The 13,254-nt window shown below is 53.3% G+C and overlaps 1 protein-coding gene across 15 annotated transcripts in view; it reads right to left on the reverse strand.

The window, feature by feature from the left end:
• Positions 1–1,158: 1,158 nt before the first annotated feature.
• Positions 1,159–13,254, reverse strand: part of PPIP5K1 (diphosphoinositol pentakisphosphate kinase 1) — a 48,623-nt gene continuing 36,527 nt past the window's right edge. For 11 of the 15 annotated variants that reach the window (XM_055716293.1, XM_055716296.1, XM_055716290.1 and 8 more), the window contains 3 exons: positions 4,814–4,951; positions 4,269–4,382; positions 1,159–2,961 (listed from right to left, as the gene is read on the reverse strand). In XM_055716293.1, the coding sequence (XP_055572268.1) occupies positions 2,267–2,961; positions 4,269–4,382; positions 4,814–4,951 (947 nt within the window). In that variant the 3' untranslated portion in view covers positions 1,159–2,266. Of the gene's footprint in view, positions 2,962–4,268; positions 4,383–4,813; positions 4,952–11,898; positions 12,079–12,243; positions 13,241–13,254 lie in introns of those variants that run through there. The other 4 variants (XM_055716300.1, XM_055716302.1, XM_055716304.1 and 1 more) reach the window with 3 other exon arrangements.

A 13,254-nucleotide genomic window follows, 5' to 3' on the forward strand; every position in this document is an offset into this window, starting at 1 on the left:
TTTTTCCTCCTTTGTGTCTCACAGCACTTCCCCACACCACCTTCTCTTCTTCGGAAAGGGCTTTGTCATTATTCACTGCTGCCACTAAGCCAAGAAAAACAGGGTAAAGGCACTGCGTAAGAGCAGATGGTCAGTGCTCACATTTCACAGCCCACTCTGCAGGTGTTCATTTGGAAGCGTTAGAGCATCATGAAAGACCACAAACTTATCAACAGCGGCAGCTATTAAGCAGCTCTTTTAAAATGAAGGGCACCTGAGAACCAGGCCCTCACCCCACAATCTTGGGCCATCGCTTGTGCTCCTCTCCACAATGACAGCTGGCAGTGGGCAATGCTGGGTCCAGCAGGGCAACCCCCCTGCCCAGCTGGGCCACAGCCTCCGCTCCATGACAAAACCAGGCAAATCCCGGCAGCAGACACAGCCCCCGTGTGTGGCAGCGATGCTGCTGCTGGGCTGGCGGCAGGTGCCTCGCGCTACCGACCCTGCGACGGCGGGACTGGGGCGCGGGCATTGCCTGGGGCACAAGCGGGACCTAGTGCCTTCCCTCCAGGAACGGAGGGACCTTCCTGTTCCTCCAGGTCCCCGACACCAACGCAAGCACGAAGCGGGCCCTTCTCCCAGCTTCTCCCAGACCTCGGCGCACAGCCGCACCGGAGCAGCCCTGCAGAAGGGGCCTCCTCCCAGCACAGCGCTGCGCTCCAGGCAGCTGTACGGCTGCTGCATCTCAAGTGCAAGTAAACATGACCTTTCTTAAGTACCCACGCTGGCAGCCAGGGATTATCAGCATGAGGAGGAGGATACCGTACCCAAAACACACTGGGAAGTGACGAGAAGGTGAGGACCAAGTGAAAGGAGCCAAACACGTCACCCTGGCATCTTCACTCTACCACAAACCACCCTGGAACCTGGGAAGCCAGGACCTTTTGCCCAGTATGACCAGTTCTTCTGTGGAAGTAAAAAAAAAAAAAAAAAAAAATAGAGGTATCTGGCCTTCCTGAGCAAAGCCCCGTGCCTGCGCACACACTTTGGTTGTGGCTTCTGCCATGGTTCCTCCTTCAGGACGCTGGGGCACAGGCAGGGCCGCTGTCCCGGGCACCTGCAAGCTCTGGCACGTGCACACCCTGCTGCGCCCGTCGGCATCAGAGACAGAGACACCAGACCCACAGCATAGATTTACTGTGAACACACATCATCACAACACAGCGTGGAAATCTTTGGGCACAGCTTCACAAAAACACAGAACCTAGCTACAGACGAACACGCAGACTTGTCCATAAATACAGGAGGCGCAGGAGGCACAGCCCCGGCCTGCACTCGCGGTGCGGCAGGGCCACCCGTATCAATCTTGCCCTCAGGCTTGTGCTCACAAGTCTTTTACATAAATATGCATTAAATACTTTTCATTTTATATATAATAAAGATTTCTCCTTACTGGTTTCTAATAATCCTGATTTGTTCAAATAGCAGTTTCTTTTAATTTCTGTCACCAAGACTTCAGAGCTGTACCCTGCCTGACCCTTGGGGACCAGAAAAAAAAAAAACACCCGTGTGTGTCCTCCCTGCCCACCTCTCAGGCTGGACCCCCAGGCTCCTGCCTGCCTGCCCCAGCCCAGCGGGAAAACGTCCAAGTCCACGCCAAAGAGACGTTTTCTTGCAAGCAGCGGTCTTGAACCCGATCCCCTCCATTACTCTCCTTCCCACACTCACTCAGAACGCTTTCTGCTCCTCCTAGTCTTTCTGCCATGGACTCTCTGGACCTGGTTTTGGTGGCCAGTGGTGGGAACTGGGAGAGGAAGAAGGAAGGAACAGAGAGGAGGTTGGTGGTCATGACAGATCCAATTAGTCTGGGCCCAGAACGCCTTTCTCTGAAGGCCACGGGCCAAAATTTCTCAAGGGAGCATCTGTCCCCTTTGGACTCACCACCCCAAATGCCTTGGCTGTACCATTCCTCTCACTGCCGTCCCGGCGAGCCATACAGCCCTTGGGAACAAACGCAGCCCCATGTCCCTGCTCCACCGAGGCGCCACAGCAGCACCAAGGCTGCATTTCTTGTTCGTTTAACAAGGCAGATGGGGCACTGCCTCTTGCCGAGTGGCGGATAGCTGGCTTGTGGAGGAGCCGAGCAGACTCTCCCACACCCCAGAGTCCTGTCGCCTTGGGACATGGCTTGTTCTGTGCTGCGGACAGCCAGCTGCATGAGGTGCTGTGCAGGAAGCTGGGCTGCCTCCAGGCTAGAAGCACGTGCAGTGTGCTGGCCCGCGAGCCACTAGTTCTGCTGATCCTCCCGACACAGCGGCTGCAGCTCCTCCACGCCTTCCTCAGGAGGCGGTGGCTGCACCTGGCACAGGTGACCAGAGAGAAGCTGGCCTGGCCGAGCACCATCCCCCAGCAGCTCCTTGCCCGTGTGCTCTGGGTCCAACCCCTCTCCCAGCAGCTCCTCTTCACAGGGCGCCAAGATCTCCTCGGACAGCCCCGCCTGATCCAGGCCAGTCATTCCCCCCGGGCGCCCCTCACCCGGTGCCACCCCCTCCCCAGCCAGCCTCGTATCAGACCCTGCGCCACACTCTGGGTTCCCTGTGTTACTTGGCTCTAACATTTCCCCAGCTGATTCCTCTTCATCCAGCTCCACCACGCTCTTCTCCTCTGGGTTAGGGTCCTTCTCCGCCAGCTCCTTCTTGCACAGCTCCAGGACCCTGCCCGGCTCTGGGCCCTTACTCCAGGTCAGGGTCTCGGGGGCACTTGGCTCTGCCACCGCCAGCCCAGCCGTGCCCGCCTCTGCACCCAGCCCTCCGCCTGGAGGCTGCCCCGCTTCTTGCTCGGGGGACTGGCTGCTCGGCTGCTCGTCGCCTTTCGGGGGACTGACGGAAAGTTTCTCAGTGAAGCTGAAACGAGCACAGTTGTCCACGGAGGTTGGGGAGGACGGGCCTGCACTGGAGACAGTGCTGGAGGGGCCACTGCTGTCTGCAAAGAGGAAGAAAAACCTTCAACATTTTGCTGGTATTCCCAAAACCTTCAACATTCCGTGGGTATTCCCAAAACTCTCAACATTTCGCGGGTATTCCCCCGGCCCAAAGCCTGGGCAGACCCGAGATGTCGCAGTCCCACAGCACTACCATCAGCAGGGAGGGTCACCCACGTGCCACGCAACGCGGCCGGGGCGTGGAGCTGCTCTTGGGTGTGTTTCTGGCAGCTCAGCTGATGAAAACCCAACACAAACACCACAAGGACACCTCGTCACACAGCGCTATGCCGGCATGCAGCCAAGCGTGGGTTCTGCTGTCATTACAGAGCAAAATGGGAAGGGTGGTGCTGGGCTTTGAGCTGAAAAGCAGCTTCTTTTGTTCCCTCCTAATTATGGAACACACTCAGCTTCAGTGTTGCTCCTCTTGGTTCCTGACACACAAAACCCCCCAATGCTGAGCTAGAGTCACCACTGGAAGAAGCAATATTGCTTCTGCACTAACGCTTATTCTTGCCTCACATTGTACAATGAGCAAAACTAGAGAACAGATCTAAATTAGAGCCAGCCCAATAAAGGGAGGAGGATCAAACAACTGTTTCCAGCCAGATCAGTTCCCTGCCCTTGCTGCCTACACAAACACACGCTACTGCTGGCACAAGGGCTGTGCAGCTTGGAGAAGAGTAGGACTGCTCCTTCAGCAGCAGCATGACTTGTGTGAAGGCACTTGCTGTGCGACTGCTGGCCAACGCTTTCGCCTTCGAGCTCCAGTCAGTCTGCAAAGGCGACTAACAGCAGTCAGCAGCTCTGCAGAGGCTGTGACAAGCGAGGCCAGGAGCTGCAGAAACACACTGAAGTGAAGAACTGAATGCTCGGCTGTCCCATACAGAGCTCTGAGTGAGGCACGTACGTGGCTGGTTAGGGTAAGAAGGCACTTCCACATGCCAGCACTGAGTTGGCCACACGTCATGGAGAATCACAAAACCTAAAGTGAAAATGAAGGGCATTCAGGCCCTCCGTGTTCCAGTACACGGAGCAGAGGATGTCTGGAGAGACAGCCTCCACCCAGCAGCAGATGTCCCCGTGATATACAGTCCTACAGAGAGCCCCTTTTAGCATCTTTTTTGGAAGTTCTTTCTGGGGGCACACGACTACTTTCCCTTTTACCTATTTCCTTCTTCTGTTCCTGTTCCTCCAAGGGGAGAGCATAGAACCCCTGAGCACAAATACTTGGCCTCCACCATTTGGCACCCTTTACTTCCCTCCCTCACCATCGCATTCACCCTGATGAAGAAGGGAGCGCACTCACACCAAGGGGGCTTATCCGAACGCTGGCGCAACGGCAAAGAGGATGATGACAAGATCCGCTGGGACATAAAGGGGTCTCCTGGTATCTGGCTGCCAATCATTGAATCAAACAGAGCTTCGAGAGAAAAACAAAACACACAGATCAGCACTACTCAGACAGACATCAAGGAATGGCTCGTAGCCCAGCAGCCAGGAGCAGGCACTCTGGGAGGAGCTCAGGAACAGTGCAAATCCAGAGCCATGCCTGTCCACCAGCTGCGGGGAATATGAGGCCAAGATTTCCCGAGCTGGAGTTTGTATCCACATCACTGTACTTGTCAGCTACAGACGGACCTGACCCACTACTTGTCTCTCAAGCAAGCGGCCTAGGGTGGCTCTGGGCTGGATCCATAGCTCACTCCTGGGCTCGAACACCCTGGAACAGGCTTCAGGGACTGTGCTTATTGCCAGCCCTGTCGGGCTGAGCTGTCCTGGTAACGTAAAAGACAAAGTTCTCCCTGCCTCAACTGCTCTGGTTACCCAGCGCCAAGCCCACCTCACCAGTACCTGCAGTAGACTGGACATGCGATTCGCTGCAACTCTTGCACACAGCCGTCAGGAACTCGTTGACCTGTCGCAAAGAGAGGGAGTTGTGCAGGGTCTCCAGGGGATAAATGGTGGGAACCATGGAACAGCCTTCAAAACCTGGAAAGAAACCCAATCAGAAAATGAATAGAGCAAACAGCAACCGAAATCCATGCAGGACCGCTCATGGCTGGAGGAGCTGGGCAGTCTGGGAATCAAACAACAGGCACACTCAGGCCTAAGGTCACCTCTTGGAGGCCAAGAAAATCGCCACTAGGCAATCACATGCAATAACAGACCTGAAAGCAAGCATCCAGGCACACGCAGAAGGAGGGGGAAGAGGAGGAAACCTGTCTAGCAGCAGCCGTGTTTGCTGCAAAGCCTGTGACCCTTTTGCTAAAATAGATGGTTGTGATGGAGAACTTGGCACGGTGCCCACACTTTACAGAAGCCAAACAGAATTTGAGTGAAGTCAACAGAATTTCCCGCAGAAGGGCTCCCACCGCTAGTGACACCCCGCATGGCGCACAGTCCGCCCTCCCCCCCCCAGCACGGTGGTGCACACTGCTACAGACGCGGGGAGCAGCAGAACCTCCCTCTCTCACAGCAAGACCCTTCAGTGTATGCCCGACAGGCCATATCCCAAGGAAGGGGTGGGACACAGCCCGAGTTACTTGTCCCCTTAACAGACATCACTGCCAGCAAAGCCAGAATTAGCAGAAAGGTATCTCAACGTGTAACAGACACTTGCTCGGAGCTATGCTGCGTCACAACTGCTCACGATAAATTCTTTGCTACTCAAACCAGTGGAATACTATGGCAAAGCATCTTCCTCTTCATCCAAACTTCTCGGCGATGGTTTGTGGAACCAAGCCAACCTGAAACTGCCAGAGGAGCAAGGAAGGAACAAATGAGTCTCTGGTCATATGGGAAAGATGCCTCCTTCTCCTCTGCACCTCTTGACTTTAAAGCCCTCTAGACTCCTTAAGCTTAGGCTTCCCATTCTGTGATGTCTCTGTCCCTCCAAGGAGCTCAAAAAGACCCCAGGAAGGAACTGGGTTTGTTCCTACAGAGAAAGGAAATCACTCTTGATCTAGTACTGCGTCAGGATTTCTGCCCAGCACACTGATGGGCTAAACTCAATCCCTGCAGCTTGACAGCACCTAAGGAGAAGACCTAGAGCACCTGAATTATCTGCTAAGTGTTCCAGTCACCTCCGGGAGAGTCTCGGCTCCAATCCACTCACCTAACCCGTTTCTCCAAGAGGCAAGGAGCAGGAGCCAGCAGATGGCATTTGTGGATTCACATGCAGTATGAGAAGGCTGCAGACCTGATCATCTCTAGTTTGCGATGCTGCAGGGACATTCACTGTCATACGGCTACTGGAGATAAAGAACCCTCCAGACAGCCCAGAGAGGCTACCTACACCACCAAGGGCCTACAGACATCCATTCAAGACCCGGAGGACAACAAATCCTTGGCTACAATGAAGGACTGTAGAAAGACACAAGAAAAATATCATACTCCTCTGTCCCTTGCCGAGAGGTTCTTAGAGTGGAAGTCCTGAATAAGGAAGGGTGTCTGTTCAGTATTTTCTCACAGGCATTCTGGGAGGCAGAGCTAAAGGAAAATGGGGAGGGCAAGCCTTAACAAACAGCCGTGTGGAGATGGTGGTGGAGCACAGTACGAGCCTAATGTCGCTTCCCAACAGAACCTGGCTGAGGGGCCGAAGTTGTCTCAGCTATTGGCATCTCCAAAGAAAAATAAGTTTGAACATAACATAGGGCAAAACAACGCAGTTACAAGACACATCGTAGGCACTGATGGGGGTCTGAGTGCTTGGGCACTCCTCTAATAAAAAGAGGAAATGAAAAGTCCAGCATTAAAGGAAACACGGGACATGGACAATGTTACGGATGTGGAACGATACACCCATATCCCTGAAGTGCCAAATGCCAGCTTGCAAGGCTCTGCTCAGCACTGTGCCACCTAACCAGTCTCAAGCAAGTAGAGAAAGAGGCAAAAGCTTCCCTTCTCAATGTGAAACATCAGTATTTTCAAGAAATCCCTCTCACTCCTGTACGGCAGCCCAGTTCCCTGCACACCTGCCCTGCCCTGCTTAGCTGCTGGGGGCAGTTTGACAGCACCGCAGCCAGGGCAAAGCAGAGGTTCCCACCACAGCCCGCGACCCTGACGCGTGTCGCAGCAGCCGCCGGAGTCCCCGGGGAAGGCTCTGACACTGCCACACCACATGCATTCAGCAAAGAACTGACAACTTTGGGAAGGGGCAGCAAAACCAGAGCAGGAGTGCAAACCGCAGGAACCCTGCCAGCCTGACAGTCACCCGGTGCTGACTGCTGGGCTCCTGCCGATGCTTCCCAAAACTTTTCCTGGGGCTGGCAGGGCAGGAGTCTGTGATACAGACACCGGCACAAGAAATTAGACAGAATTCCATTCATTTTGTACCAACATCAAGCAGCAGCAGCCCACAGAGGAACAAGTTGTTTTTCATTTTGTTCAGGTTTGACTATGCTAGCTGCATTAGGGATGCAGAAGGCAATCTGCTTCCTCCAGAGTTAGCTCTGCCCCGCAAGGAGGGGCACGTGGTGGGGGGCTGCAGACCAAAGTAGCTAAAAATGAATCCCAAAGTCAACTGTAGCCTTCTCTGGGCAAGAAGTACAGCTGGTCATGTCTCCAAAATTTTTCTTCAGTAAAATAGGAAGAAACCATCTATTAGAGTAAAGAAAACAAGCTCTGGTTATGGGAAAAACCCTAAAATACACAAGGCAGAGGAGTCTGCTGAGGATGTATTCTTTTGGAGACTGTGTGTGATGTGGGGGAGCAGCTATGGGGGAATGTCCACTTGGAATCAGTAACGCAGCAGCATCCTGAGCCAGCAGCAGAGACTGGTGCTGCCTGCAGCCACTCTGCCGCTGAGAGCACCGGAGGTACAATCCCGCTGGAGGATTACAAGTCCTGTTTTGTCTCTCCCAGGGATGCTGATGCCAAGGCTGAAGGCCCACTCACATTACAGCTGAGTTAATTATGTTCTGGTCTGAGCGCTTCTCCCTGGAGCTCCAGGTTCTTGGCATGTGCACGCTCTACTGCTCCCTGTCAGAGTCCGCTTGGCGTGATCAGGGTTATGGAGAAGTCTTCTGCACGTTCAAGGAGGCAAGTGACTCTCCCCCGAGAGCCAGGCTGTTCCAGAGCTGCCTAGTGCCGACACACAGCACTTCATAAGAGCATTAAGGAGGGGATTTGGGTGTAAGGGGCCTTTTGCAGAGATCACCTATCACACTACACCAGATAAAGCAAATGGAGACCTGCACCTGCCTCGCACCTCCCAGCTAAACCAGAGAATCCCAGACTGCCAGGAGACTCCAGCAGGCTGAAGGGACACAAAGAACTCCTGTGAACAGATGACCTCAAAGAAAGAGCTAAGAAGTGCCACCTTCTTACCTGGACTACACAATGATGAATTCTGAAACAGCCAACACCTACTTTATGATTGCATGGCTTGAACACCAAGCAAACCCAGCACAGCTCTCTGAGCGAGCCCTGTACGCTGTGTTACCCCACTGCTCTTTCGCTGCGGGTCTAACAGGTATGTTCATCTGTTTAGCTGCATTTCCTTCAGTCACCCTGAGGTCTGAAAGAGAATTCAACCAAAGGTGTTTGCAGCAGAACTAAAATAAGCAGATTTTTATACTGGGAAAAGGGAAGAACAAAGGGGGGAAAAAAAAGACCTTGAATTCATTTGCATCATCTTGGTTACTGCAGGAGATGTCCCAGTCTAAACCCTCAAGAGGAAATCAATACAATCTTATTAAAAGGAAACACCTAATTTCAATCAAGGTCCCACAGTTTCCTAAATTTTATGTAAGTGCCAGAGTGACAAGAAGAAAGCTTCCTGTGTAGTATGAGCTGAGAAAGTTGAGTTTATACGGATCACGTGCCCCGCACCGAATGAAATCAGTGGCGGTGTGATCACCCTCGGAGCTGGCAATTCAGCAGATCACCAGGAGCCAACAGACCTCCTGGCTAGTGGGCACAACAAAGGAGCAGCCTTCAAGTAGTCCACACGGCACGTTCCTCAGCTTTACCAAGACTGAACTGAGGTCCCAAAGACAGCAAGCTTCTCTGCTAGCAGAGTGGAGTCGTTAAAAGAGAGAACGTACTCACTGCTGCAGCAGGCTGGCAAGTAGAAAGCAGCCAAAACCTTGCCAGCCAACAGAGAGAGAGCCCAAGGAAGACTCAGGTGAGAAGACTTTCTGGTCTGAAGCAATCCTTTTTGTGTACTATATTTTTGCCTAATTGTTCCAAACATTATTAGCACAATTTGCCAGGTTGCTGCCCGGCTCTCCAGCTGCGAACCCCACACCGGAGCAGAGAGGGTGCCTGCTCCTTTCTAACACAGATCCTGAAAGCAACGAGCAGACCGAGGGCACCTGGCACATCCCCAAAAGGTCTGCACGCCAAAGGGCCGCACGCCAGCATTTGGGGAGTGAAGAAGCACTTGCCCAGCCTCAGCAGAGATTCTGAAGGGCATGAGAGAAAGCGCACTCAGCAGCTTCCCCTCTAGCATGCTCAGTCGGTCCAGCCTTATGTTGTGGGGAGAACTGAAGTATGCCACGTGTATATTTGCATATGTTTAGGTATGCATACACAATGCTTACAGGAACTAGGATTTTTGCTACCCAGCCTTTCTAAATCTAAGCCTGTACAGTCAGCCTGAAGGTCTGTCCTCGTTCAGCACCTCTGCCCACAGTGCCAGAGGCAGCAATGAATGAAGGGCTACAGGGGCGGACAGCTGCAGCGACCCTTCCCCCCAGCAGCTCCCCAAACCGCAGTGACCTACAGCTCAGAACTGCTCTGAACCTGAGATGTCTCCTCCATAATCTCCAGCTTCCCCTTGAGCCCAGTTAAGCTCCCAACACCCCCACGTACTGCGGGGGAAAAAATCCCTTCTGGCTGAAGCTGCTTCTGCTTGCTCTGCTAGAAGCCTCCCAGGTCCTGTGTGGGAGCAGGCACTGACCGCAGGTCCCCCACCCCACTCCAGCCCAGTCCAGCCACCACCACCACCATCCTTCCCAGACTGCACATTCCTGCCTTCCCCACATCGTACGAAGTGGTGATGGTCGGATCAGAGCCCACCATTTATATATGCATTTGGGGCTGTTTCCCCTCATCATTTAATGTATTTACACTGAACATCAACTGCTGGTTTACTGCCCGCTCGTTATCACAGAGCCATCCCCTGTTTCTCCACAGCTGCCCTCCAGCTTCCGTACCACTGTTACTTATTACCACCATGGACTGACCTCACACTTCTTTTCCCCAGCTATGACCACACAGAAAAGCACAGGCTGCCAGACAGGCCGCTTCAGGGCTCCACCGTTGATCCTTGCAGCTATGGATGCCAACTGCATACTTTTAACTCTCTGATTTTATCTTCTAATTCATGTTTTCTTTGTGTGGATATGGTTGAAAGCCAAGAAAGTGCAGATAAGAGTATGTAGTTCTCACAAGGGGGGGGGGGGGACCTGTGCTCTCAGCTGCAGAGACCAAAGAAACATTTGCTCTGAGAAGAACTCCAGCAGGAATTCCAACCGTGCTAATTAACTGTGGGCCTGATGACAGCCAGAAAACAACAAGAACGAGCTCACTGATCACAGAGATCTGATTCCCACGCAGAAAGGCTGCCGCACCGAGGTACACAGCTCATCCATTTGGCTGCACTGGGGCAGGCTGCACCACCCAGCACCACCCAGCACCGTGCTGCAATATTTGGCGAACCACTGCCCAAAGCACCGAGTTCCTTCCCTCTCCCTACCAGAGCTCACAGGAGACAGCTGAGATCTGCAGCAGGGGAAGCTCAGCTTTGGCTTTAGAGCACTCTGCTGTGTTCCAGCATCTCTTCCCTTGAAGCAATTTTGCTCCTCTTTAGTATTTGTTGCTAGGAGACTGAGGATTGTCCTAATTATATATGAAAAGCAACTGCCATCTCCAAATTACCTACTTGACAGAAAGGGCTGTATCAAGAAAAAACAGACTGCGTAAGAAAAATTTCATTTTCCAGGTTCTGAAAACCCCTTGATGCTATTGCTTCACTACATGACAAGCTATAGTGTCTCTGCCCCACCTGCCTATGGGTCTGAAGGCAAAAGGAGGCCCATGCATCACACCACACAGCTCAGCAAGCCACATGCACCAAGCAGGTTTTATGGTGCAAGATAAACATCAACAGCCGGCCCTAGCTAGCTGTCCCCCTCAGAGAGGAATCCTTCTACTTGTCTTAGAAGCGCTGAGACCTCAATGCATCAGACTTCCCATCTGTGCCAGAGGCTGAAAAATACCAGAGAAACAAGAGCAAGCTTTGATGTATAATGCTGATCTGATTCAATGCTGAAATCGCCTACCTCTTCCCATCAGAGACGACACGCTGCGAAGGTCCTGAGGCAGAACAGATGCCATGCAATGCAGCCACGCAGCAGCTCAGCTCCTGCCCCATGTTAACTTGGTCTCTCTAGAAACAACACAGTCCCACAGGAACTCGCTTCCCCGAAATTTCCACAGCAAGTTCACTCTGCACGTGACAAGCTGCAGCACCTCCTCAATCCTCTTTCTTCCCAGACTCTTACTATTCACTCTGGCTCCTCCGTTAGTAACGGGGCACCTCATGGCACCCCACTGAGACCTGCACTGGGCTGTAATGTCAGCAGGGCATTGTATCAGTAGAAGCTCAGCATCTAACTTGAAGGAAGCTTAAGGGCTTACCCTGGCTAAAGGAAGGAGGCAACGAACAATTGCCAGAGATGGAAAGAGCACAGTTACAGCCACACGAAGAGCCCTGGCTCCACGTGGAAAGGCCACTGCCCAAGGCTCCAAAACTGCCGGGTGCGACAGCCCACACAGCTTGCTGCAGCAGCCGCCCAGAGATTTAAGGGATGCAGTGAGGGAAACGCTTTCCTTTTTTAGAAGCAAAGCATAGTTTGCATTCTCAAGCAGACAGTGGTCTGTGCTCAGCTACAAGAGCATGGGACCAAGGCAGCTGCAGCGTGCAGTACCGTAAAGACACTCCAAGTCATCCTGCCCTGAGATCAGCCAGCTCCTGAAGAGACGCAGGTGGTAGGAGCACTGCTGCAGGTGATGGGCTAGAGTGGCATCCAGGGAGATGTTCCGGCTCGTGGCACAGTCAGAGGAAAAACGGCGCAGCAACTGGGCAACGTGGTGGTGCTCAAACGCATCTGGAGGAAAGGGGCCACAGAGAGTGAGAGGAGAGGGGCAAGCGCAGCTGTGGATAGAGAAATTGTGGAGGTGTGCGGATGGAGCTGCCAGCACCAGGGACGCTGGGTGGGAAAGACCCACACCACAGGCTGAAGCCCAGCCCCCCCGCCACGAGCAGACCAGGGACACCCTCAGCTCTAACACCCCAGGCACATCGCAGCAGGCAGCCTCCCCCCAGCCCAGCCTTCGCCACACGCAGCGGCAGCCCCTGAGCAGCGAGGTTTTGTCTTTGTCAGTCTGCCAAGCCACTACATTTTAGGATATGTTCCAAGCCCAACACAGTTCAGGTTTGGCTAGATAAGAAGGTCAGGCTCACGTTCACCCTCCCTCAGCCGAGACAAGAAACCCAGGCTGCCAACAGAGCGCTCCGGTCCTGGGGCCGAAGGCAGCCAGCCACGCCGGCACACGAAGGACAGCAAACGGCCCAGCATCAAACAACCAGAGGCTGCGAAAGGGATGCCGGGTTTCGAGCAGGGTTTGACTGACAACGTAGTGCTTAGAGCATCGAATAGAGAAGGCACAGAAGGGCTGCCCTCCCCTCTCCGGACTCTCAGAACAGCCCTGTGCAATCTTCTGCGATATCCGTGCATGGCAGACAAGATGCTAGCATGCAGGCATGTCTCCTCCACGTATAGAGCCTCAGGACTCATGCCATGCTCCCAGGACGCACGAGACCAGGGCATAAACCACCTGGCCTGATGCTGTGCTCGGCCACTGCTCTGGTTCACCCCTCCCATTTCACCGCAGAGGCAGCTCTTCAGACACAAAATCCGGATTCAGAGCTGTGAATAGCTTTTGCATTCTCAAGCAAGTGGTTCATGTGGCTAAACATCCTTCCTGCCTGACTTCAAGCTCACCCCTGCCGGACCTCTGTCTTTGTTTTCCAGATTAAGGAGCACTTTGCCATTAGAAACATCCACTGGGTTCTTGGGGGGAAAACCTGATGCCCAGTTTCACTTCACTGTATTTGGGGTGGGGGCAGTTGCTTCGTCGTGTGGCTTAGGGAAGGCTGCCGCTTGGTACAAGTTTTGCTGGTAAGATAGAACAACACATCCTGCTGACATACACCACGTGAGCTCAGATGGTATCCAGACATACAAACAAATCGAGCAGTTGGCCACTCTGCGAAAAACAAA

This window comes from Falco cherrug, chromosome 7 (genome assembly GCF_023634085.1).
Source record: "Falco cherrug isolate bFalChe1 chromosome 7, bFalChe1.pri, whole genome shotgun sequence".
Classification (NCBI taxonomy): domain Eukaryota; kingdom Metazoa; phylum Chordata; class Aves; order Falconiformes; family Falconidae; genus Falco; species Falco cherrug.